Source organism: Strix uralensis, chromosome 37, assembly GCF_047716275.1.
Source record: "Strix uralensis isolate ZFMK-TIS-50842 chromosome 37, bStrUra1, whole genome shotgun sequence".
In the NCBI taxonomy this organism is placed as follows: Eukaryota; Metazoa; Chordata; class Aves; order Strigiformes; family Strigidae; genus Strix; species Strix uralensis.
Genome location: NC_134008.1, coordinates 1620253 through 1647502, shown reverse-complemented (window position 1 = coordinate 1647502; position 27250 = coordinate 1620253). Strand labels below are relative to the sequence as shown.

The 27250-nt window shown below is 51.4% G+C and overlaps 1 protein-coding gene, 1 long non-coding RNA gene and 1 pseudogene across 2 annotated transcripts in view; 1 reads left to right on the top strand and 2 right to left on the bottom strand.

Moving 5' to 3' along the window:
- The window catches only part of LOC141937094 (uncharacterized), a 786032-nt gene that overhangs the window by 256119 nt on the left and 502663 nt on the right, over positions 1–27250 (bottom strand). The window lies entirely within an intron of this gene.
- Positions 697–4508, bottom strand: LOC141937074 (olfactory receptor 14A16-like; annotated as a pseudogene).
- On the top strand, positions 7236–22740 carry LOC141937073 (olfactory receptor 14A16-like). Its single transcript, XM_074854476.1, has 7 exons — positions 7236–7272; positions 7735–7818; positions 15784–15863; positions 16369–16429; positions 19830–19920; positions 20538–20589; positions 21727–22740. The coding sequence occupies exons 1-7, from the start codon at positions 7236–7238 to the stop codon at positions 22738–22740; spliced, it is 1419 nt and encodes a 472-aa protein (XP_074710577.1).

Genomic DNA, 27250 nt, shown 5'->3' with positions numbered 1-27250 from the left:
GGATGAGGCTCAGAGAGCAGTGGTGAAGGGGTCACCACAGGTGGGATATACTGGGGCATTCTGGGGCAGCACAGGGGACTCTCCTGGGATCTGGGCAATTTAACAATGGTGTCTATGACCCAGTGGAGATATCTCAGGCCATGTTTGTCAATGACACTAAATAGAGAGGACCATTCCTGTGCCCTAGGGATGCCATTCAGATGAAACCTGCCAGGCAAGAGGACTGTCCTGTCAGGAACTTCATGAGACAGAAGATGGACAAAGGCCACATCTTGCACCTGGGAGAGACTGACACCCTGCAGTGCCAGGAGAAGGGGACTGCCTGTCTGGGGAGCAGCTCTGCAGACAAGGCCTTGGTCGTGCGGGGGGACACCAAGAAAACACAATCCAGAAATGGTCCACACAATCCAGCGTGACCTGGTAGCAAAGGCAGTCAGCGACGTCCTGGAGCATTTAAACAGGAATCCTGCCAGAAGAGTGGAAGAAGCGATTTACTCCCCGCACAGCACACATTCGACTACCTGTACACTATTGTATCAGTTTTGGGGCCCCCAGTTCAAGGGTGCTGGGTCTGGCTGGAATGGGGTTAACTTTCATTGTTGCAGCCCTTATGGTGGCTGGTTTTGCATTTGAGCCTAAAACAGTGTTGATCACAGAGCTGTGTTTTGTTTGTTGTGGAATAAAGCTTGCAAAGCATCAAGGTCTTCTCTGGTTCTCACTCTTCTTTCTCCCAGCAAGCAGCTGGGAGTGGGCAAGAAGTTGGGGGTGATGGGACACAGCCAAGACATCTGACCCCAACTGACCTAAGAGATATTCATGGAATCATAGAACCATAGAACAGCTCAGATCGGAAGAGACCTTGACAGGTCATCTAGTCCAAGCTTTTGTGGGAAAGGGAGCCTACATGAGATTGTCTAGCACCCTGGGCAATTGTTTCTTGAAAACCTTCAGTGATGGGGACTCCCTTGGGGAGTTTCTTCCTCTGAGTGACTGTTCTCACTCCCTTGGACTAGCTCCAGTCTCTCTACATCTTTCATTAATTGTGGGGACCAGAACTGGACACAGTACTGCAGGTGTAGCCTGACAAGCGCTGAGTAGAGTGGGACGATCCAGTCCCTGTGCCTGCTAGTAACACCCCTGTGGATGCAGCCCAGGAGCCTGTTTGCTGTTGGTGCTGCAGCATTGCACTGCTGGCTCATCTTCAGCTTGCTGTCCCCCAGGAACAGGTCCCTTTCAACAAGGCTGCTTCCAGCCACACAGATCCTGGCCTGTACTGGGCTTTTTGGTTATTCCCACCCAGGGGCTGGACATTGTTAAACTTCAGGCTAAATCCCTTTATTAAAATTCATCCTGTTCGTGGTGACCATTCTTCCAAATTGTCAAGGTCTCTCTGTAAGATAGCTGTGCCTTCTGATAGGTCCACCTCACCACCCTCTGTAGTGTTGTCAGCAGATATTGTGAGGGTGATTTCAACCCTGTCATACAGAAAATTTAGGAAGATGTTGAACAGTGTGGGGCCCAGTATCATTTCATGGGGGATCCAAATTGTTACAGGCTTCCAGCCTGGGTAATAAGCATTGATCACCACCCTCTGAGTGCAGCCTGTTAGCCAATTTCCTACCCACCTCACAGAGCACCCCTCCAATCTTTATCTTGTCCATTTGTCCAAGAGAAATCTGTAGGAAACAGCCTTTGCTGAAGTCCAGGTAAACAGCATCCACTGCTCTCCTCATGCTGACAGAAGGTTTATGTTGTTGAAGAAGGCGATCAGGTTAGATTGGCACAATTTGCCCTTGATAAATCCGTGTTGGATTTTCCCAATCACCTCCTCCATTTGATTTGTGATAGCTGAAAGTTTCCCCAGGTCAACCCCCAAGACAGTTTTCATTGCCGCATCTCCCCACGGTCATGCTGCTTTGGAAGTTCCCCCAGAATCCGACCCCTGCCCAGACCCAGCTGTGTTCCATGATGGTCTTTGCAGACAGTCTTGCTCCCGGGTCTGCTGGGGTCTGGGCCAGGAGAGAGGTTGGGCAGGGCTGGCCATTCCCTCCATCAAGGCACTGACACCAGCAGGAGGATGGAGATGGTCTTGCAGAAGACTCACCCATAAACCTGGAGTGAGCAGCCAGTGCTGGAAATGGCCAGTGAGAGAGGCTGGGGGGTGATGAAGGCCCTGGGCCACCTTCCTGGTCTGTCCATGCCACCAAGGGCACAGACCACCCTCTTCTCTCCTGCACCTGCATATCTTCAATCTCTTCCAGAAGCCCTGGCTCTGCACCACAAATGCCCTGGTGTGAGTCTTCACCCTGCATGGTCACACAGTGAGAGTTATATGCTGATGGTTTTCATCCTCTGGTACTTTCCATCCCAGCCCAGCTCCCTCCAAGCTCTCCCACCTCCCCTGTCCTCTCTCCACCTCTCTCCCCAGCAAAGCCCAGTCTGGGCTGGTCCCAAAGTAGTGCGCACTGCAGGGTGCTCTGGTCACTCACCCCACAGCCTCAGCCCCTCTGAAGGGCACAGCAGCTCCTTGGGGGCAGAGAGGGGTCAGCCCCAGAGATGGGAGGCACAAGGAGAAGGACATCAGGGGCACCCTGCGTCCCCTGCTCTTCTCTTCAACAGATCCTGAGGGGTCTTCAGCCATGCAATCCCCTCTCCCCAGATCAGCACAAGAGCCTTGAGCTGGTGCAGCCAGAAAGGTGTTTTCATTCCCCATTCATTCCTGCCCTGGTAAGGATGGATGTAAGACAAAGAAGTTGTTGGTTCATTATTTTGCAGAAAGACACAGAGTGCCTGAGTCCTCATTTAGACAATGTCCTTGTGTCACACAAGGTGGGTGGATTCTTATAGAGGAGGGAAAGACTAATGGAATTTCTTTGTAAAGCACATCATCACAAATGGAAAAAGTAAAAAATAATTATTTATAGAAGGAAAGACATGCTTGGGCTGTCATGAAATACACAGGGAGTCATTTGCAGAGAAAGGTTGACAGTCTATGGCTGCTGAAAAATGTCCAAACGGTTTCCTCAAGGCATCCTTGATCTCCCTGTTCCTCATGCTGTAGATGAGGGGGTTCAATGCTGGAGGCACCAACGAGTACACAACTGCAACCACCAGGTTCAGAGAAGGGAAGGAGATGGAAGGGGGCTTCATGTAGGCAAACATGCCAGTGCTGATAAAGAGGGAGACCACGGCCAGGTGAGGGAGGCACGTGGAAAAGGCTTTGTGCCGTCCCTGCTCAGATGGGATCCTCAGCATGACCGTGAAGATCTGCACATAGGACACCACAATGAAAAGAAAACACCCAAGTTCAAAGCAGGAACTAACCATGATAAGCCCAAATTCCCTGATGTAAGAGTGTGAGCAGGAGAGCTTGAGGATCTGGGGGATTTCACAGAAGAACTGGTCCACAGCATTGCCTTGGCAGAGTGGTAGTGAAAATGTGTTGGCCGTGTGCAGCACAGCACGGAGGCACACAGTGCCCCAGGCAGTTGCTGCCATGTGGACACAAGCTCTGCTGCCCAGGAGGGTCCCATAGTGCTGGGGTTTGCAGATGGCAACGTAGCGGTCATAGGACATGACGGTGAGAAGAAAATACTCTGCTCCAAACAAGAAAAGAAAGAGGAAGCACATCCCAAGAGGGAAATGGCCCTGTTGCATCAGAGGGAATTGGCCATGGCTTTGGGAACAGTGGTGGAGATGGAGCCCAGGTCAAGGAGGGAGAGGTTGAGGAGGAAGAAGTACATGGGGGTGTGCAGGTGGTGGTCACAGGTGATGGTGGTGATGATGAGGCCGTTGCCCAGGAGGGCAGCCAGGTAGATGCCCAGGAAGAGCCAGAAATGCAAGAGCTGCAGCTCTCGTTTTGATGCGAATGCCAGGAGGAGGAACTCAGTGATGGAGCTGCTGTTGGACATCTCCTGCCTCTGGACGTGGGGGACTGTCAAAGGAGGAAATAACAGTAACAATTCAGGGTAAAATATTCTGAGCAAAGTCAATGTAATTTACCAACACCCCTGTCCCTACTGCACCTACGCTCCCATTTTTCCTTTTGTAGGAAAATTTCCTTCAGTTCCATGTCTGGAATTCTGCTTGGTGCTGGATGAATGTACTGTGAGGATCAAGGCCTCTGCCCACAGGCTGCCCTAATGTGAGCCTTTCTCTGCAGCAGTGGGCTTGTATAAACGGTGGAGGCAGGAGCCAGAGCTGGTGTTCAACTTTGTCATATGTGACCGTAGTAATGCAAAAGGGCCTGTCAGCATCTGCACTCCCAGTGCTAAGGAACAAAGATGGCAGATGGCAGTTTGAGAGCTTTGGTTTTCTGAAGCTCCCCCCATTTCACCCAGGGAGTGTTCTTGGATGTCAGAATCCATCAGAATTTCTGTTGTATGCACGGAAAAGAGAGCAAATCCTGCAATGCAATAGGATGGGCTGTAGCTTAATGCAGAGTGAGGGGAGCTACTCTGACCCTCCAACTTGTTCTGACCTGTCCTGTTCAAGCATGAGAACTCCATTTCGATTTCTCCCCCCAAATTCACCAAAAGCAGGAAACAGAAATCACAGAATCAAGAAAACTCCTTATATTTTGAGTAATCCCTGCCTTGAAATTCCCCTTGTAAAGTGCCCTCGGAAATGTCGTGGAGGTGATCTGGAACTGTCAGCAGCCCTGATCCACACAGCAACCTCTCCACAGCAGAAGGACCCTGCCCTGCCGGGGGTCTCTTTCCCACCACAGCTTCTCCCCACAGCGCCGTGGGGAGCTCCCCGGGCAGGCTGAGTGGCAGCAGAGTCCCTGCCCCAGCACACAGCCCCTGGGCTGCAGGGACCCTGCTCTGAAGGACAGCCCTGGGCACCCTTGGCTGCACCCACGGCTGCACACCCCTGCAGCCATCCCCAGGAGAAAGCAGAGGGCATGGCCTGTCCCTCTGACACTGCAGCAGGGAAGCCCTGCTCTGGAGCACGTCCTCATCCTCTACACAGGAGGGAGATTCCTGGTGTCTGTGCCAGCTTGAACAGATCCTTCCACCACTGTCCTGGTTCAGCTAGGATAGGGTTAAGTTTCCCCAGCAGTGGGGGGAAGCTCTAGATGGGTTATTCATATACCATGCTGACATCACCTCCGGGCGCCCAAGCGCGGGAGAATCGGTGAGCACGTGTGCTTGTGCAGCCGTTCCTCTCACTGCTGTATCGGTACATACCTTGCTCTGTTCATTGTTATTACTGTTATTGTTGTTGTTTGTTTTGTTGCTGTTGCACTGTTGTATTAAACGTCTCCTTATCTCAGCCCTGGGACTTTGTGTTTCACTCCCTTTGTGCGGGAGGGGCAGCGGCCGCGTGGTCTCAGACGCTGACAGGGACTAAACCACCACAACTTTTGGCACCCAACGTGGGGCTCGAGAGGGCTGAAGTAAGGACAAAAGGAGAAGGTGTGTTAGAGCAATCTGTTAGGTGCAATTTTTCTGTATGTATTATTTGGTAAGAAATGTTTGCAATGCTGGCCAACTTGCTTGCGTGGTGGGGCTGGATTAATCCTTATATCCACTGTGCATTCCCAGTGCTGATGTTTGTTGTTGGTGGAAAATGTATCAAGGGTCTTGTTTTGCTGTACTGGCTAATGATTGCTTATAATGTACTTGTATCACTGCTTGAGGGGGTGAACCAGTATCTGTTTGCTGCCTGGGCTTTTGTTAGGGGTCTCACCCCCTCTATGGGTGAGCCAGGGGAAGAGAGCCTCTCGTTTTTTTGAGAGTTTCAGCTATCCCTGGAGCATCCAGGCCAGTGTGCTTGTGGCACAATGCTTTCTAAATGTCTGCCAGATCTTGTTTTGGGCCATGCGGTATTTCTCCAACAATAGCACCACCCGGAACCCTGCCCTGAGGGCAGATAGTTATAAATGGCTAGGTATGTGGGAGAAGATGAACAAGTACCTGAGTCAGTGGTCACACCCAACGTTCTGGGATTTCACTCCCAAACAAGTGCAGAGTCCTGATAAACTGGTGGAGTGTTTGGAAAAGGTGTGCTGCCAATCTGACAAACCCCAGGAGACACAACTCGCTGCGATGTGCTGGGGGCTTGCCCATGCTTACCGCATCGTCCTTAACACTGTTCACTGCCCTCAAGGGGAAGAGAGGGCTGCAGGATCTGAGAGTGAACTTACTGGTACAGCAGCTGGGCCAGGGGGACAGGCAGTGCCAGTACCAGTTGCTTCCACCAGCACAGCAGTTCGGCCAGAGGGACAAGCAGTACCAATATCGATCTCCCCGGTACGGAACAAAAAATCCCCTCACAGTGTACAGGGTGATGATGAACCAGGCCCATCACAAGAGCAGGAGGAAGAGCTGGAGGTAACCATCCGATCTCTATCCCTGAGTGAGTTGCGAGATATGCAGAAGGATTTCAGCCGCCTTCCAGGCGAGCAAATTTGCACCTGGCTGCTCCGATGCTGGGATAGTAGAGCTGCTGGTTTTGAATTGGAGAGGAGAGAGGCCAAGCAGCTGGGATCTTTAGCCAAGCAGGCTGGTATTGACAAGGCAATAGGGAAACAGGCTCAAACCCTCAGCCTTTGGAGGCGACTCCTGCTCAGTGTGAGGGAGAGGTACCCCTACAAGGATGATGTCCTATGTTGGTTAGGCAAGTGGACCAACATGGAGAAAGGCGTTCAGAACCTCAGGGAATTGGCTGTGTTTGACATGGTCTATGGTGATCTGACTGATGAGCGGTCACCCATGGATCCAGATCAGGCCCCTTGCACACAGTTGATGTGGCGGAAGTTCCTGCAAAGTGGACCAGAGGGACATTCCAAAGCATTAGCAGTAACGTCCTGGTGGCGAGACACCCAGACTCAGACAGTAGATGAAGTGATTATCCAGCTCCCGCAATATGAGGGAAGTGTCCCTTCCTCCCAACATGCTTTGGTTTCAGCTGTAGAGGAACTGTCTCAGAGGCTCCAGAAAGTGGAAGAGGACATGTCCTACATTCCACCTGCACGGGCCAATGTCTCAGCTATTAGAAGCAGGCACTTCCCCACCCAAGAGAAGGGCAGTGGAAGGTACACACCACGGGGCACCCCGTGGTTCTTCCTCCACGACCATGGGGAAAACATGAGGAGGTGGCATGGACAGCCCACTTCCGCCCTAGCTGCACGAGTACAGCAGCTGAAAGGGAAGACCACCATGAAAGGGGAGTCTTCCAAGAGAGATGCAGCTCCAGTGTCCAGTCGGAAATCCCACAGACAGAATAGAATGGCCAACATTATTCTTGACCCTCTTGAGGAGACCGGTAAGTCATTCTTGCAGGAGTCATTCTTAGGACAAGTGAGTGATGGTGAGCAGGATTAGAGGGGCCCTGCCTCCAGCCAGGTGGAGGAAAGGGATAATCGGATTTACTGGACGATGTGGATCCGATGGCCTGGCACATCAGACCCACAAGAATATAAGGCCTTGGTAGATACTGGCACACAGTGCACCCTGAAGCCATCAAGCTACAGTGGGGTTGAACACGTCTGCATCTCCGGAGTGACAGGGGGATCCCAACAGCTGACCCTATTAGAAGTTGAAGGGAGCCTAACTGGGAAGGACTGGCATAAGCACCCTGTTGTGACTGGCCCAGATGCCCTGTGCATCCTAGGTATAGACTATCTCAGGAGAGGGTACTTTAAAGACCCAAAAGGGTACCGGTGGGCCTTTGGTATAGCTGCCCTGGAGGAGGTTGAGCAATTGTCCACCTTACCCGGCCTCTCAGAGGACCACTCGGTGGTGGGGTTTCTTAAGACTGAAGAGCAACGAGTGCCAAATGCTACCAAGATGGTGCACCGGCGGCAGTACCGTACCAACCGAGATTCCCTGGTCCCCATCCATCAGCTGATCCGTCGACTAGAAAGCCAGAAGGTGATTACCAAAACTCATTCACTCTTCAACAGCCCTATATGGCCAGTGAGAAAGTCTAATGGCAAATGGATACTAACCGTGGACTACCGTGGCCTGAATGAAGTTACGCCAGCGATGAGTGCTGCAGTGCCGGACATGCTAGAGCTCCAATATGAGCTGGAGTCGAAGGCAGCCAAGTGGTACGCCACGACTGACATTGCTAACGCGTTCTTCTCCATCCCAATAACACCAGAGTGCAGGCCACAGTTTGCGTTCACTTGGAGGGGTATCCAGTACACCTGGAATCGATTGCCCCAGGGGTGGAACCACAGCTCCACCATTTGCCATAGACTGGTCCATACTGCACTGGAGAAAGGTGGGGCTCCAGAACACCTGCAGTTCATTGATGATATCATTGTATGGGGGGACACAGCTGAGGAAGTCTTTGAGAAAGGAAAGAAGGTAATTGAAATCCTTCTGAAGGCTGGTTTTGCCATCAAGCAACAGAAAGTTAAGGGGCCTGGAAGGGACATTCAATTCCTAGGAATAAAATGGCAAGATGGGCGTCACCACATCCCAATGGAGGTGATAAACAAGATAACAGCCATGGCCCCACCAACCACTAAAAAGGAGACTCAGTCTTTCCTGGGCGCTGTGGGGTTCTGGAGGATGCACATCCCAAACTACAGCCTGATTGTGAGCCCTCTCTACCACGTAACACGCAAGAAGAACGATTTTGAACGGGGCCCTGAGCAACAACAAGCCTTTGAACAAATTAAGCGGGAGATTGCCCAGGCAGCAGCCCTCGAGCCAGTCCAGACAGGGCAGGAGGTTAAGAACGTGCTCTACACTGCAGCCGGGGAGAATGGCCCTACCTGGAGCCTTTGGCAGAGAGCAGATGAGGAATCCCAAGGCCGACCTCTAGGCTTTTGGAGCCGGGGATACGAAGGCTCTGAAGCTAACTATACAGCAACTGAGAAGGAGATACTGGCAGCATACGAAGGAATTCGAGCTGCCTCAGAAGTGGTCAGCACTGAGACACAGCTCCTCCTGGCACCCCGACTGCCGGTGCTGGGATGGATGTTCAAAGGAAAGGTTTCCTCCACACATCATGCAACAGATGCCACGTGGAGTAAATGGGTTGCGTTAATAACACAACGGGCTCGAATAGGGAACCTTGACTGCCCAGGATTAGTGGAAGTGATCATAAACTGGCCAGAGAACAAAGATGCTGGGATGTCACCAGAACAGGAGGTGAAACGTGCTGAGGAGGCCCCACCATATAACGAGCTGCCAGAGGAGGAGAAGCGATATGCCCTGTTCACTGATGGGTCTTGTTGCATTGTGGGGAAACATCGACGATGGAAGGCTGCTGTGTGGTATCCCACACGACGAGTCACTGAAGCTGCTGAGGGACAAGGTGAATCGAGCCAGTTCGCAGAGGTGAAAGCCACCCAATTGGCTTTGGAGATTGCTGAGCGAGAAAAGTGGCCGAGGCTCTATCTCTACACTGACTCGTGGGTGGTGGCAAGTGCCCTGTGGATGTTGTTGCAGCAATGGAAACAGAACAACTGGCAACGCAAGGGCAAACCCATCTGGGCCGCTGAAGTATGGCAGGACATTGCAGCCCGGGTGGAGAACCTCGTTGTGAAGGTGCGCCATGTGGATGCCCATATACCCAAGAGTCAGGCCACTGATGAACATCAACACAACCAGCAGGCTGACCAGGCTGTTAAGATCGACGTGGCTCAGGTGGACTTGGACTGGCAGCATAAAGGTGAACTGTTCATAGCCCGGTGGGCCCATGAGACTTCGGGCCGCCAAGGCAGAGATGCATCATACAGGTGGGCTCGAGATCGAGGGGTGGACCTCACCATTGACACCATCACAGAGATCATCCACGGATGTGAGACGTGTGCTGCAATCAAACAAGCCAAGCGGGTGAAGCCCCAGCGGAATGGAGATCGATGGATGAAATATAAATATGGAGAGGCCTGGCAGATCGACTACATCACACTGCCACAGAGCCACCAAGGCAAGTGCCACGTGCTCACAATGGTGGAAGTAACCACTGGATGGCTCGAAACTTATCCAGTGTCCCATGCCACCGCCTGGAACACCATCCTGGGCCTTGAAGACCGAGTCTTGTGGTGACACGGCACCCCAGAGAGGATTGAGTCAGACAATGGGATTCACTTCTGAAATAACCTCATAGATGCCTGGACAGAAGAACATGGCATCGAGTGGGTCTACCACATCCCCTACCACGCACCAGCCTCTGGGAAGATCGAGCGCTACAATGGACTGTTAAAAACTACATTGAGAGCAATGGGGGGTGGAACCTTCAAACACTGGGACACACATCTGACAAAGGCCACTTGGTTAGTGAACACAAGAGGATCTGGCAATCGAGCTGGCCCGGCTCAGTCAAAACTTCCACATGTTGTAGACGGGGATAAAGTCCCTGTGGTGAGCATGAGGGATGTGCTGGGAAAAATGGTCTGGGTTAGTCCTGCGCCAGACAAAGGCAAACACATCCACGGGCTTGTTTTTGCTCAAGGACCTGGGTGCACCTGGTGGGTGATGCAGAAGGATGGAGAGGTCCAATGCATACCACAAGGGGACTTGATTTTGGGTGAAAACACACTGTGAATTATACCGTGCTTTTGTTAATTCTTCTTCGTTATTGTTAATTGCTAAATGGCAGCTGGATGTGACACAGGTTGTATAGAATAAAAAGGTGGATTATGTCCTGGTTCAGCTAGGATAGGGTTAAGTTTCCCCAGCAGTGGGGGGGAAGCTCTAGATGGGTTATTCATATACCATGCTGACGTCACCTCCTGGCCCCCAAGCACGGGAGAATCGGTGAGCACGTGTGTTTGTGCAGCTGTTCCTCTCACTACTGTATCAGTACATACCTTGCTCTGTTCATTGTTATTACTGTTATTGTTGTTGTTTGTTTTGTTGCTGTTGCACTGTTGTATTAAACGTCTCCTTATCTCAGCCCCGGGACTTTGTGTTTCACTCCCTTTATGGGGGAGGGGCAGCGGCCCCATGGTCTCAGGCCCCAGCAGGGACTAAACTACCACAACTACCTGCAGCTGCATTGCCCTGCACCCAGAGACTTACTGTGTCAAGGGCTGGGAAGATTTCTCCTCCAGTGAGCTCTCAGCATCCTCCCACTCCCATCTGCTTTTCCCCTCTCTGTACCCGGCTCCTCTGCCCTCAGTGCCTGCAGGCAGTGCCCTCAGCCCTGCTCCACTTTGCAGAGGAGCTGCTCCTGGGCAGAGCTGTCTCTCTGCAGCGCTGCCCACTTGCCCTGAGGTCCCTCCATCCCAGGAGCCCAGCCCAGCTCCGCAGCAGAGGACCAGCCCAAGGCATTTTAATGACCCCTCAGGTGGATTTGATGCTGAGTCCATGAACCTCAGAGAGTGATAGGAAGATGAAGATGTCTCTCAAGAAGTCAAAGCCAGATGCAAACTACAAAGTCCCTTAGAGTCTTAATGGGTCCCAGTGAGGACCATTAGTGACAAACCCTCCCTAGGGGCTTGTTAGAGCAGAAAACTCCAGGCAGAGATGACAGGTAAACAAAGGCCATGTCAAGGTGGAACAGATTCTGAGTAAAACTGGAGGTGTTACATTAAGCAAAAGGGCCAAGCTCTGACCCCCAGCCTCTGGGAGGGGGAATCCTGTCCCTCACACATTGCTCAGAGCTCTTCCTCAAGCAGTGTGATGTGGGAATGGTCAATGCCAAGGGCAGGACTATGGTACAACAACTGCAAGGCACTCAGGTGGGGAAGGGGAGGCCATGACACCCAGTGCTGTAAGGGGAAGGTGCTTCCTCGTTGGCATCAGTGGCAGAGACAACAGCCAGAGCCAAGGGCAGAAAGAGCTCATCTCTGCTGGGGGATTTTCAAACTTTCCTCATCCCTCTATTGTCTCCACCACAGGCTGTCCCACCGTGTCCCACACCTGCACCTCTTTCTCTGTAGGCTGTAGATGTCCACCCGGCTACCATACCTTGCTCTCACCTGAGCATCTCCCTTCCTTTTCTGATATCTCTCCATCCTCCCTGGCTGCTCCATGAAATACAAAGTCTGGGGCTGCTCCAGGCTCGCTTTGGATGACTTGTTACACCACAACACTGCCCTTCGAGTGACATTTCTCTGTGTCCAGTCTGGGTCTCCCCAGCTGCACTTTGTGGCATTAGTCCTTTCTCATGCTGTATCTTACTATAAAGAGAAGTTCCATCATCTCTCAAATCACCCCTCAGTCACTCTCAGGCTACTCCTATAGTGCCTGGAGCCTCCACACCACTGAGCCAAAGAACTCCAGGTCCCTTAGACACCCGACACAGGTCATGCGCACTAGGTCCTGAACCCCACCTTGATAGACCTTCATTCAACACTCTCCAGGCCCTCCCTACTTCTCCAAAATGGGGAGCCACACCCTGGGACACACCCATGTGTGTGGAGCCACACCAGCTCGTCATGTCCCAGCCTGTCCTGATGAATGAGGCTATTTGTTCCCTCCCCACACTGATGTAGGATTGGCCCCTTTTCCTTGTAAAACTGCAGGTGACTGCATTTGCCCAACCGCATATTTTCTCAAGGTCCCCACTAACTGAAGCTCCATTTGGTCAACTTTTCATGCTTATGTGCAGCTAGTTCATTTTAATTGGTTTGTCTCTCAGAAGAGAACAGCATGAGGAGTTGCAGGGCACTACAAATCCCCTCTCCTGGAGAAACTGTGGGGTCCTTGGGGTCTGTTACTGATAAGCTATGGGGCTGGACCCAGAGGGGAAGTTGCCTTTTATGGCAGAGAACAGCAGGGATGTTGGAGCTCTGCCTGGGGATGGATGAAGAGTCAGTTGAGCTGAAGGATCATGGGCAACACTTTGGTAGGTGGATGTCTGCTACGGACCCCCTGATGAAGAAGATGAAGTAGATGGACCTTCTTCATTTAACTAGAAGAAGCCCTGGTCCTCATGGGAGACCTAAACTATCCCAATATTTGCGGAAGAGGCAATACAGCAAAGTGCAAGCCATTCACAAGGTTTTTGGAGTTAAGTGACAATATCATCCCGACAAGAGTGACTGAGGAGCCAGTGAGGGGAGGTGTCCTGTAGGAAATTATGCTTAGAAACAAGGAAGAGCTGGTCAGGGATGTAACAGTCAGAGGTGGAAAAGTAGAATTGAGGCTCCTGAGAGAAGGGAACAAGGCCAAGAGTAAGACTTCAGGAAAGGAGGATTTGGCCTGCTGAGGAACGTGTTTGGAAGAATCCCATGGGATACAACGTTGAAGAATTTCTGAAATTAAGAGACCCGTCTTAATCAAAAGAGTGGAAGAGAGTAGGGTCCACAGACATAGGCTCTACTTACAAAATAAAAAGCTGGAGTTAGATGTCAGACAAGTACAAGATTTAGAAATGGAAAAAAAAGCTTTTAGAAAATGACCTCAAGAAAGCAGGAAGAGCAGCTCAGTTATTAGCAGAGAAGCATACAGTCCCCAGCAAAAGTGACAATAAATGCAAGGCATTCCCTGCAGTCTTAGAACTCAAGAGTAAGTCTTGGTCAAGATCCATAGGTTCTACTGGGAAGGCCCAGGTTCCTGTGGGCTGGCACCAGGGATCCTGGTACCCTTGCCAGTAGATTCTTGGGGATGACCCACAGCTGAAGAAGCTATTGAGAACCCAAGAAACTTGGCCCTGTTATTAGCAGGCACAGGAGCATCCATGAACAATCTTGGGTCATCTGGGGTAAACTAAGGCTGAATAACTCCAGAACGAGTGACTTCAAGTGGCTGTGACAGAGCCCATCATCCTGACCCAACTTGGGAAAATGTCACCTTCCAACCAGGGAAATTCAAGGGAGTCGTGTGAAAAGACCCATCAGGTCAATCCACATAGTAAGGGAAAGGAATATTTCTTATGCTGTAGATGCAGAAGGCAATAAGCATTGGATTGTGCCTGAGAATATTCAAGGAGAATCTCATCAAGCTCATCCATGAGCTGAGGCAAACACTCTGAACAGAGTGAGGGACAGTGAGTGCTGGCCTAAAACGAAGAAGAATGTAGATCTCTGGGGTAGGAGCTGTCTGTCTTGTGCCGTGACCAGTGCAGATTACACTGGAGTAAAAACCCCAGCCCAGAACCAGAGACTGGAGACCCATGGCCACAGCTGCAGATTGATTTTGTGGGACCACTGGCAGTGACAGCTTGAAACACCAAGTGCATCTTGGTAGTAGCAGATCCTTTGAGTAAATGGACAGAACCCCCCTTGCAAAACCAACATGGTTGCCACCACTGCAAATCTACTGTTGAACACTGTTATTTCTTGTTGGGGTCTGCTCCACAGCACTGAGTCTGATCTCAGCACCGACTTTGTTGCAATAATTCTGCATGAGCACTGCAAAGCCTGAACGCGACACGTCCCACCCTGTCTCTGCCAACCGGTGGGGCAGGGGAGAGGAAAAGGCCAGTGAAGGGGCTGGGTTTGGCTGCTGAACATGGGGTCCAGCAGCGATGAGGAGTCAAGGGAGTGGATGGGAAGACACGGGCAAAGGCACCACAAAATGTGATGTTGATTGTGAGGCCATGACTGTTACAGAGGCCTGATTTGTCAGCAGCTGGCCTCAGGTATTTGGGGACAAGACGTTCATCACGAACCGCTCATCCCAGCAGAGAGAAAACAAGGACAGAGAGGAAGGGGAGAGGCAGGCCAAGGGGAGCTGGCTGGAATGGGGATGGTTATGAGGTCTCTTCCAGTGCAGCAGCTTGCCTGGTGCTCAGGAGACATGCTGGCCAGCAGGTATTGTGAGGTCATCCAGCACATCAGTGAACCCACCCAACAGAAATTACATCCTCGGGGAGGGGGGGGGGTGAGGCAGGTTAAAGAGGCCCACGTGGGTTCTGATTCCAAAGGCTTATTGTGACCTGACCGACCATGGCAGACAGAAGGGCAGGCAGGGGTCATGGATACCCTGCTCAGGACTAGCCCTGAGATGGGTGAAAAATCTTTTCCTTCTCACCAGGTTGAACATCCCCTCTTTCACCCAACACTCTTCTTCCATCCTCTGAACGTGCAACATGGTGCAGACCCTAGTTCTCTATTCTTTATGGCCTCCTCGGAGGTGCTGCCAGGCTGCACTGAGGTCCCCCTCAGCCCTCCCTTCTCCAGGCTGAACAAGCCCAGCTCCCTCAGCCTCTCCTCACAGGCAAAGTGTTCCAGGCCCGGCCTATCTTGGGGGCCATTGACCAAACCCCCTCCAGCTTGCCAACATCATTCCTGTCCTGGGGGTCTGAAATCTGGACGCAATGACCTGGACAATGCCCTCTCTTGATCTCCTGGCCGCACTCCTGGCCATCAAGCCCTGGGGGCAGCTGGCCTCCCTTGCTGCCAGGGCACACGGCTGCCTCCTGCCCAACCCACCAAGACCTTTCCCACGGGGCTTCTCCCAGCCAGGCAGCCCCCAGCCTGTGCCATTGCCAGGGGGTGTCCTGCAGGGTCACACACTGGCACTTGTCCTTGCTGCATTTCCTGAGCTTCCTGCCAGTACGTGCTCTCCTGCTCGTTTAGCCCTTTCCCTGAGCACTGAGGCCTGGAGAACTTTTCAGTACAGACTCAGGCAAGGATGGCATTGAGTCCCCAGCCCCATCTGTGTCTACTGTTGTGAAATCACCCTCCCCATTCAGCACCAGCCCTGCATTTCCCTTGTTCATTCTTGGCCTCTAATGAGCCACTGAAGCTCATTGTTTTGCTCTTGACTTCCATTGCCACCACTGGCTCCAAGCAAGCTTTGCCTTCCTAAAAACAATGAAGTCAATCTCTATAAATTTCTCCCCTGTAAACTGTCCTTGCTGTCACCTGCTGGCAGCTGCTTCCTGGCCCCTGTCAGAGCCAGCCCTGTCCCTGCACTGACCCAGCCTCCCTGCCCAACGCATGCATTACTGTCAAGGGAAGACCCGTGGTGCAGGCAAAGGCTTCTAGGCCATTCAAAACCATGGTGAGTAGAGAAAGGGAAACAAGGGTGGGCTCTTGTTATGCTATACTCCATTACTGCAAAATATATACCTAAATAGACACACAGACAAAATGGCTCCCTCCAAGAGCTGGTCTTACACTCTCCATCATTCCAGAACCTGTCCCTGGGATCCCCTCATCCACCTGTTCCCCCGCGCACAGACAAGCACACACACAGACACCAATGGCTCTCTCCAGCACAACTGAACCGTTGAGGCTGGAAGGCATCAGCTTCCACCTTCTCTGTGCTGCCTCCTCATGCTTCACTTCAGTCAGGAGCTCCTTTCACATCCCTGCCAGCCTCCTGCCATGTCTGCGTGACTTCCTGCATGTTGGGGTGCATCCTTCTCAGCTGGAAGAGATCCTTGACCATCAAACAGCTCTCTGCACCCCTCTTCTCTGCAGGGTGATATCCCATGGGATTCTTCGAGCCAAGTCCCTCAGCAGGCCAAAGCCTGCTCTCATGAAGCCTTGTTCCCTTCTCTCAGGAGCCTCAGCTCTACCTTTTCACCTCTGACCGTTCCATCCCTGTCCACCTCGTCATTGTTTGTAAGTATGAAGTCCCACAGGGCACCTCACCTCACTGCCTCCTCAGTCACCCTTCTCAGGACAAGCTCCAAAAGCAGCCTGTGTGGCTTGCACCTTGCTCTGTTGCCCCTTCAGCAGATATGGGGAAAGTGTGAGTCTTCCATGACTGCCAGGGCCTGTAAACATGAGGCTTCTTCCAATTGTCTGAAGAAGGCCTCATCTACTTCCTCTTCCTGACCAGGACGTCTGGAGCAGACATCAACCCACCACAGCATTGCCCATGTTGTTCTTCCCTTTCGTGTTGACCTCTCAGCTCTCAGTCGACTCCTTGTCCATTTCCAGATACAACTTCATGCATTCCTGATGCTCTTATCTCTAACGGACAATTTCTGCTCTAGGTCAAAACCAAGCACCAGACAACCAAGTTGAGACAGTTTCTCCAGGAGGTGGTTTGGGCAACCTTACTCCTCCAAGAGATACCTGCAGACTCTCTGGGCTCTCCATTATCCAATCCAGTCTTAGGCTCTCAAAAATACTGGGCTCCCAGGCCTCTTCTAGTCACTTGTTGCTCAGGTTTGATGTTCACTACTGGTTACACCCACCGACATACACACCAATGTGACATGCACACACACCAGTCTCACCACTCGCTGGACCCCAAAAGAACAGTTGGAAGAGGAACTGATGTCAGCTACCTGGACTTGTACAAACATTTGACACATGAGATCTTTGTCTATAAACTGGAGAGACATGGATTTGATGGATGAACCACTCAGTGATAAGGAATTAGCTGGACAGTCTTACTCAAAGAGTTGCAGTCAGCGGCTCGATGTCCAAAAGCAGAGTGCTGACGAGTGGCATTCCTCAGGGTTGGTGTTGAGACCAGTGCTGTTTAACATCTTCACTGGTGACATGGAGTGTGGGATCGAGCACATCCTCAGAAAATTCACTGACATGGACTGGAGCACCTCCCCTATGAGGACAGGCAGAGAGAGTTGGGGATTTTTAGCCTGGAGAAGAGAAGGCTCCAGGGAGACATTATAACAGCCTTCCAGTGCTTAAAGGGTGCCTACAGGAAAGCTGGAGAGGGACTCTTTATCAGGGAGTGTAGGGACAGGACAAGAGGTTATGAGTTCAAACTGAAAGCAGGTACATTTAGATTAGATATAAGGAAGAAATTACTTACTGTGAGGGTGGTGAGACACTGGAACAGGTTGCCCAGAGAAGTTGTGGATGCCCCCTCCCTGAAACCTCTCTAGGCAGCCTCTTTCAGTGTCTCAACACACTCATAAAATATTTGTTCCTTATATCAAATCTAAATATTTTCTGCTTCAGTTTAAAGCCGTTGCCCCTTGTTCTGGGACTAAGTCCATGGTAAAAAGTCTCATTCTGTCTTTCTTAGACTATGACAACTACATTTTTATATGCAAAAACCTTGGAAAGTGCCCAGACGTCTCCCAAGATGGGGTTTAGTGGCCTCAGGAACACGCCCAGATAGAGAAACTGAACTCCCTGGGATCAGTGGTGTGGAGATTCGGGACAGAACAAGAGTAGCCTGAGAGTGCTTGAAGAGAGGCTTCAGAGACGGTGGAGCTTTTTTTCATAGTGCAAAATATGATAAAGCAATAATGTCACAAATCGCAGCTGGGGAAGTCCAAACTGGACACAAGGAGAATAAGTATTAACTCCAAGGGCAGTGCTGTGTTGCAGTGCATCACCCAGAAGGAGTCTGGGTGGCCCAAGGGTTTTAGAAGATTTCAAAAACAAAAAAACAAGGTTTCAAAGACAGCCATTGAGGACAGGAAGATATCAGTAAAGGAAGGAAGATGCTCAGGTGAGAACAAGGTGAGGCAACTGGGTGGGTGAGTACAGCCTGCAGGGAAAGAGGCACAGGTAATGCAACACCATAGGACAGCCTGTGGTGGAGTGTTGTTGGTAAGAGAGAGGGTTGTAGAAAAGATGAAAGCCCCCAACAAAGTCAACCTCTCCCTGACTTTGGCCATGGCTGGTGTTTCTGCCACTGATGCCTATGAGGAGGCACAGTCCCCTGCAGGACTGGGGCCTCATTGCCCCCTTGTCCCTACTCAGGAGCTTGGCAGGTGCACATCTCCATCACCCACTGCCCCAGGAAGAGCCCTGAGCAATGTGTGAGGGACAGGATCTCCCTTTCCAGGGGCTGGCGGTCACAGCTTGGCCCTTTGGTTAATGGGGTCAGGGCTTGGTCCTTTCGTTTCATGAAACACATGCAGGTTTCCTCAGCATCAGAGCCACCTTTCCTTTGCTTTTCCCTACCTGCCATCACTGCCTCCACATTTCTGCTCTAAGTGGAGCCTGGGGAGGCTTTGTCAACAGTGTCCTTCAGTGGGACCCATTAAAGCCACAAGAAACTTTGCAGTTTGAATCTGACTTCCTCAGAGATTTCTTCATCAGCTACTCAGTGTCTGAGGTTCATGGACTCGACACCAAACCCACCTGAGGTGTCATTAAAATGCCTTGGACTGGTCCTCTGCTGCAGAGCTGGGCTGGGCTCCTGGGACGGAGGGAGCTCAGGGCAAGTGGGCTGCACTGCAGAGAGACAGCTCTGCCCAGGAGCAGCTCCTCTGCAAAGTGGAGCAGGGCTGAGGGCACTGCCTGCAGGTACCGAGGGCAGAGGAGCCGGGCACAGAGAGGGGAAAGGCAGACAGGAGTGGGAGGATGCTGAGAGCTCACTGGAGGAGAAATCTTCCCAGTCCTTGACACAGTAAGTCTCTGGGTGCAGGGCAATGCAGCTGCAGTTGGTAGAGGGATCTGGTGAAACCAGCACAGCTGCCAGGAATCTCCCTCGTGTCTAGAGGAGGAGGACGTGCTCCAGAGCAGGGCTTCCCTGCTGCACTGTCAGAGGGACAGGCCATGGCGGCTGCCTTCTCCCAGGGACGGCTGCAGGGGTGTGCAGCCACGGGTGCAGCCAGGGGTGCCCAGGACTGTCCTTCAGAGCAGGGTCGGTCCCTGCAGCCCGGAGGCTGTGTGCTGGGGCAGGGACTCTGCTGCCTGCCAGGGTCAGCACTCAGCCTGCCCGGGGAGCTCCCCATGGCTCTGTGGGGAGAAGCTGTGGTGGGAAGGAGAGACCCCTGGTAGGGCAGGGTCCTTCTGCTGTGGAGAGGGTGCTGCATGGGTCAGGGCTGCTCACAGCTCCAGATCTCCTCTGGACATTGGCAGAGGCATCATTTTAAGAGGAAGGTCAAGGCAGGGATTACTATAAAGATAAGGAGCTCTTTTGAGTCTGTGTTTACAATTTCCTCCTTTTTCGGAAATTGGGGGGAGAAAAGGAAAAGGAGTTCTTGTGCTTGAAGGAGTCACTGAGACTGCTGAGCTGTAACTCTGAGTGAGCAGTAGCTTTGATAGCAGCCACGTAATGTGCCTTCAGCCACTCCCCTGCCTATAGGCAGCACCAGCATCACCCATCAGGGTTGTTCTGACCTGCCCTTTTCTACCTGGAAACAGGAATATGTGCCCAGCCAGTGCCCTGCAAACAGGTAAGTTACTATAGGGCCAAGGTGAATGCACAAAGGTTGGGACAGCGTCTGTCCATGATGACAGGGAAAGACCTGGCACAGGGAAACACCTTCCAGGAGGAAAAACTCCAGACAGCAGGGATATGGTCAGGGAATGAGAGAAAATGCAAACAGAAACATGGCAGGGAGAATTCAGAAATCTCCATATCATCCCCTCCAGTGCAGACCCCTTCCTCTAAGCAAGCCCCCTTGCTTCCTCCTCTCCCACCCATCAAAGCCTCTGCCCTCAGGGCAGTGGGGTCCAAGGCATGAACCTCCTCCTCTGCAGCCCAAGCTGCAGCAGAGCCGTGGTGCAATTCTCCAGCCCCGTGCCCAGTTCCCTCTGCAGAGCACAGGGACTGGCAGCAGCTGCCCAGCAATGTTGGTGTCTGGGAGGTGGTGAGCACAGCTGGGGAAGGGTAACACTGTCCTGAGGCTGCCCCTGCCCTGACCTCTCTCAGACAGACCCTCACGTTTAACTTGGCTCTCCATTTGTCTGTGTTATTTCTGTTGTTATTTCGTTCTTGCTGTCAGGCTCTCTGGGGATGGGAGTTTCAGCTGCAGACTCACACACTGATCTTGTGGGCCCTTTCACGCAGCTGTGACCATGGCAACAAGTGTCCCAGCTTTCCTCTCACCTGTGGAGATCTGGTCAATACAATCTCTGGGGCTGGGCTATGAACTAACTCTTACTTACTGAGGCACCACCATTAGGACACTTGGCTATCCCCTTGAGGTGTCCTTCCAAGCTGTGAGCTGCCCTCAAGGATGCAAACCTATCTCAGAGCACCTCTGGTTTATCTTAAAGCCCCATAGAGAAGCGCAGAGATACTGCGACTGAGGAAATGCTCTTGGGTTAGTGAAATGAGCCGTGTGTGTTCTGGGCTCGAAGTGGAATGCTGAGACCTTAAGAAAGAGTGAGACATTGAGTGATCTGCAGTGTATCCCTCTGCTCTTAGCAGTGTCTGGTGTCTTTTCAGAGATACACGGGAGGGTGATTGCCCTCCACCTCAGGAAGGTGCAAGCACAAGGCAGCTGGAAACAGGCTCGACCAGCTCCCTTCACTAGGCCACAGGGAATCCTGTTGCTTCTCCAGTCTCACAGCCATTCTCTCTGAGTGCAGCAGAATTTTTCAGGATTTCTGGTTTCAGAGAACGCTCAAAGGGCATAATAGGGAAGGTAGGAAAAAAAAAGATTGCCTAAAATTACTTTCTGCCACCTATATTCCTTAGCACTAGGAGTGCAGATTCTGATAAACCCTTCTAAATGAGGAGTGATTTCATCTGACTAATTCTTAATATGAAACCTAGCCCCTCTTCCCCCTGCCACATTCCCACGTACCCACTGCAGTTGGGCAGGGCTGACTTCTCAAGCTCCCATGGGCAGAGGCCCTGCCCATCACAGCATGAAATCACAGCATTAGCTGCAGAAAATGAAGCTTAAGTCAGGAGTCTGAATGAAGGGTTCCCCCAGAGGCAAAAAAAAGAGTTGTGTGTGGGGCAGGAAGAGGGTCTACAAAGAAACGGCACAGGTTTTGCTCAGAGATCTCTCTTCACACTTACCACTGCCTTTTCTTCCTGTAACAATCTGCCAGATCCAGTGGCAGCAAATGTGCAACAACAGCTCCGTCACCAAATTTCTCTTCCTGGCATTTGCAGAGACACAACAGAGACACGTGCTCCTTACGGCACCAAGGTCAGCACCAAACAGAGCTCATAGAAAGGACCTGACAAAGGTCTCCCTGAAAGGGTCAAGGCAACTGAGGGGTTTCCATGAGATCTGGAATAGGTTTTACTCAGAGAACTCTGCCCTAACTTCTCACTGCCTTTTCCTTATTGGGCAGGTCCCCATGCACAGAGGCAGCAAATGCCCAATGGCAGCTCCATCACTGAGTTCCTCCTCCTGGCATTTGCAGACACACAGGAGCTGCAGCTCTTGCACTTCTGGCTCTTCCTCGGCATCTACCTGGCTGCCCTCCTGGGCAACGGCCTCATCATCACCACCATCGCCTGTGACCACCACCTGCACACCCCCATGTACTTCTTCCTCCGCAACCTCTCCCTCCTTGCCCTGGGCTCCATCTCCATCACTCTCCCCAAAACCATGCACAATTCCCTCTGGGACACCAGGGAGATTTCTTACCCAGGATGTGCTGTCCAGCAATTTTTCTTTTTATTTTTCATGCCAGCAGAGCATTTTCTTCTCACTGACATGTCCTACGACTGCTACGTTGTCATCTGCAAACCCCTGCACTATGGGACCCTCCTGGGCAGCAGAGCTTGTGTCCACATGGCAGCAGCTGCCTGGGGTACTGGGTTTCTCTATGCTGTGCTGCACACGGCCAACACATTTTCACTACCACTCTGCCAAGGTAATGCTGTGGACCAGTTCTTCTGTGAAATCCCCCAGATCCTCAAGCTCTTCTGCTCACATTCCTACCTCAGAGAATTTGGGCTTATCGTGGCTAGTGCCTGTTTACTTTTTGGATGTTTTGTTTTCATTGTGGTGTCCTATGTGCAGATCTTCAGGGCCGTGCTGAGGATCCCCTCTGAGCAGAGATGGCACAAAGCATTTTCCACGTGCCTCCCTCACCTGGCCGTCGTCTCCCTCTTTATCAGCACTGGCATGTTTGCCTACCTGAAGCCCCCCTCCATCTCGTCCCCATCCCTGAACCTGGTGATATCATTTCTGTACTCAGTGGTGCCTCCAGCAACGAACCCCCTTATCTACAGCATGAGGAACCAGAAGCTTAAAGAGACATTGAAAAAGCTGATTCAATCAGCTGTTTCTCAGCACCATTAACCTGCCCATGTCTCTTCAGAAGTGATTTCATATTCATCTTGGGAACCTCCTGTGCTTTGGGCATTTTATCTGTGATAACCATATTTGTCCATGTCTGCACCCACTTCACTTCCCCAGAGGCATGAATCAGCCTGTCTGACCCAGAGGTCTGTTCTCGTGTGTCTGGCATGATGTTACCATTGGCCTCCCATGTGGCATCTCTGTAATAAAAGGGGATTTCCTCAATGTCTGGAGGTTGGGCTCTTCTTCCAAAGCTGAGGTCAGGCTGAAGAAATTGCCCCCACAAGGCCGAGCTGCTGTGCTTGCGTTCTCCATGGCAGGAGGGTTGGGGCTATGTGTATAGGGAATGGGCCTGGGTTGACCCTTCCTCCGTGGGTGCCCAGTTCCCCTGGAGATGGTGAATGATCACAGGGATCTACCTGGGACTGTCACCCCATGGCTTTCAGGCACCACAGTCCAATCGCTCTACAGAGCAGCACCACAAACTCAAGGCCCTGTGGAGAGCACAAGGAGGTGGAAGGAGTGACAGGTCACATCAGCATGGAAATATTTCACTGGTTAAAGCTTGTCTGTAGGCAGCGACATCACCCGAGAAGAGCAAAGGAGCAGCGCTGTGCTTCCAGGGGGTAAGAAATAACCAAGAGAAACCTATTTCTGCGTGCACCAGCTCGGGGCAAGTTTCTCTATTGCTGGGGCAACTGGAGAAGCCTGAGGAGCCTCTGGGACAGGAGTCTCTTCCTGGAGAAGGCCTGGCACAGAGGGGCTTGCTGGGAGTGGACAATAAGGATGCCTTGGAGACAGGAGCAGGGGACACAGGGTGTCACTGGTCCCTGTCTCCTCATGCCATGGCTGGCTCTCAGCCCTGGGACTGATGGGGAGGCTGAGACACCTCTCATTTCTTCCTTTGCTCCCCACACTTGGATGGACCTCGGGAAACATCCATGAACCTGGAGGATTTGATAACGTCCTGTGCTGAGGTTCCATCTCTGCAGGGGAAGCAGAAGGGTTGGTGGGACACATGGGAATGCAGGGAGAGAGAGGTGTGTGTGTAAAAGGCAGGAAGAAGATGGGAAGTAGCAGGACGTGCGAGTGTGTCATACTGAGGTGAGATAGGTTGAGTTTTGTTTCTGAGGAAGCAGAAGAAGGAGGATGTGCAGTTCAGTGCTGGGACATGGGACTCAATAGAGGATTCAAGTGTCGCTGGGGGCTGGGACATCTTTGGCAATGGAGGAGCATTATCAGGGCTTTGGAAGATGTTGCAGAGGTTATGGGGATCTCACAGCCTTTGGCAAACCTCAGAAAGTGATTTTTATGTTTCAAGAAATAGAGTCATCAGTAAATGTTGGGGAGACAGCATGGGGTCAGAGTGAGGAGGGGAAGAAGGGGTGGTGGTTAAAATCTGCAGAGAAACAGGCACAGGCATAGGAAAGTGTGGGACAGCCTGTGGTGGGGATGGCTCCTTGGTTGAGGCTGGGATCCCCAACAGTCCTTGTGCTTTCAGCAATGGCTGCTGTCGCTTCCACTGAGGACCCTGAGAGGACACCAGTTCCTACAGCCACAGTGCTTTGTTGCCTCCTCTCCCACCCTCCACAGAGCCTGGGGGGAGTCCTACCACTGTCCTGCATCAACATCACACCCCCCTGCATCTCACTGACCCCAGGAAGAGCCCTGAGCATCCCAGGAGGAAAAATGATCCCCGTACCCAGGGTATGGACGTCAGGGCTCGACCATCCTGTTGATGAAACCCATCAAGGCCTTTCACAGTCACCTGAACATTTGATTTGCAACCCATAAGCAGTGCCTCTGACTTCCTGCTTCCCCAGCCCCCAGGGACAGGAACCTTGTCTCCTCATTCCCTCCCTGGCCTCTTCAGTCATGGCCCTCGCTGGGGATCACTAACACCCTCAGAAACTTGGAGGTTTGCTGCTGACTTTCCCTTCTCCAGAGGCCACTTCAATCCCTTTTCTGGACCTGCAGTTCAGGAATTTGGCACCAGAGGGCTCATTAACACACAAATCCCCTGACAAGCCAAGTCTCTAGGCAGAACTTAATTCCTCACTTCTGAAGTGGTTAATTTGAGAGGTTTCAGTCTTTCAGTCAAAGTGAAAAGTTTTCAGTCATACATGTCAATAAGAAACAATTTCTTCTTTTTCCACTACTCCTTATCTTTCTGCTCACACATTAAGTGACATCAGCAAACTCCGATGGATATTGATCCTGAGCATCTCCTGATAGAGTCTGAATATGCAGGGAAGCCAAGACCCTCTATGTCAGACACTCTGGGGGCAATCTTTTTTCCAACCTCCAACTCCACATTTCTCTCATCAGCCCTCTGGGACCTCCAGCATCTTTGTTCAATCTGAATTTTCTCCAGGACAGGCTGTAGCTCCATCCTTCAGCCCTTTGACACCAACTCCCACCTGCTGTGTTTGGAAATAGAGCTACACGCAGATACAGAAAGATGTTTAATTAGCAAAAAGCTAAATCAAGGGAAGACATGGTTCAATCACAAATAAAATACACTCCTCTGTTGTATATTAAGTCCACCTCACCTTCCTCTGACGGCCAATTTCCATATTGGAGATGGCCTTAGTCCAAAGGAAAGCACATTTTTTGTCAAGCAGAGATCCCAAAAACCCCAAAAGCACCCCCTGCCCCAGACTCTGTCCATATTCACTCACAGAGTGTCACACCCTGACGTCACAAGCTCCCTCGAGCTTCCCATCTGCATCCCATCCCTTCCCATTCCCATCTGCAAACCCATCTGTTAAACAGGACTGGACTCATTATTGGCCACTGGGGTTCACCACTGGTGCCCTGCTCCCAAGGGGACTTTGTGCTACTGGCCATGGCCTTCTGGATCTGGCCATTCACCCTGTTTCCAGTCCACCTCACTCACACCTATCAGGATGTGATGGGATGCAGCGTGAAAAGAATTGTTAATACGGAGGTGAAACACCTTCCCTGCTCTGCCCTCATCCACCAGCCGAGGCATCTTATTGCTGTGGTGGGTTAACCGTGGCTAATCACCAAACTGCCACCCAGCTGCTCGCTCACTGCCTCTCCCACCCCAGCAGGATGGGGGAGAATACAAGAAGAATGGGAATGAGAAAGCTCCTGGGTGGAGACAAGGACAGGGACATCACTTCCCAGTTCCCTTTGCAGGCAAGATCTGACTTGGGAGAAAGTTACTCAATTTATTGTCAATTAGAACAGATTTACTTATGAATTCATGTAATGGGGGAAAAAAGACAAATATTAAAACAACAGTTTTCCTCTCCCCTGTCCCAGTCTCAGCTTCACTCCTTCACTCCAGGCTCCTCTCCCCCATCCTGAGCAGTGCAGAGGCGTTTGGGATTGGGGGTCATAACCAGTACATAACAGATTTTCTCTGCTCTGGCACTAATCCTCCATGGGCTGCAGGGATGTTCTGCTCCACTATGGAACAACTCCTTTTTTTCCAACCCTGGTTTTCCCTCCATGGTTTCTCGTTGTATTTGTTCCCTCCACCTCTACCTGTCTGGTGTTTCCTGCCCTTTCTTGAATATGTTTTCACAGAGGCACAACCAGTTTTGCTGACGGGCTGATCTGTGTCCTGTGTTGAGACCATTGCGGAGCTGGAAACAGATCTGTGTGGCACAGGGCAACCCCTGGCCTCGTCCCACAGAGCCACGCTTGCAGCCCCTCCAGCTACCAACCCCTTGTCACACACACCTCATAGAGTCATCCACTGTGGAAAGGGGAGGTGCTAAAGACTTTTTTTTTTTTTTTTTTCTGTTGAACTATGGTTTCCTTTATTGTTCTTTTTTGGCAATTAAGAAAAAACTTTCTGTGGGTGTGGGCAGCCAGTTCTCCAAATGGAGCAGGCGGGAATTGGTGCAAATGAGCTGCAACCTTCAGCTACAGACTGGATCTGAAAAAGCCGAGGGGTCTGAGAAGAGAGACCTCAGTGTTGGGGACATAGTGACAAAGGTTGGCCATAGAGTGTGTGACCTCCCTGAGCTTGCTTTTCTTGCATGCTTTTTCAGACTCCATCAGGGCACACACAATGTCAATGTAAAATGGAGAATGTAGATATTTCTTGATCTGGAAAATGAAAACTGAATAAAATAGTAAAAACAAAATTTAAAAAGAACTAATTTAATGTGTAAATCTTCCTTTTTTAAGATATACTCTGAAAATGTCACTATTTTCAAGAATTGAAAAATTAAGAATTACGCACAGAGATGTTGTATCCTAGAGGACATGGCTGTGTCCACTGTGTCCCACAGTGTCTTGTGTGTCTGTTCCTCAACAGGGTGTAGACACCAACACAACTACCCCACCACTCTCTTCCCCCAGCATTTCCTCTCCTTTACTGATGTCTCTCCATTGTTGCTGCCTTTGTTGCTCCAGCAGGTTTCAAGGAGCCCTGTCAGCTCTCCTTCATCCAAGGGTGCATTGCTGAGAAGCTGCTGAAGCTTGTCCAACCTTGGAATGTTACCCCAGCTGCTCTTCCACACAAGCACTG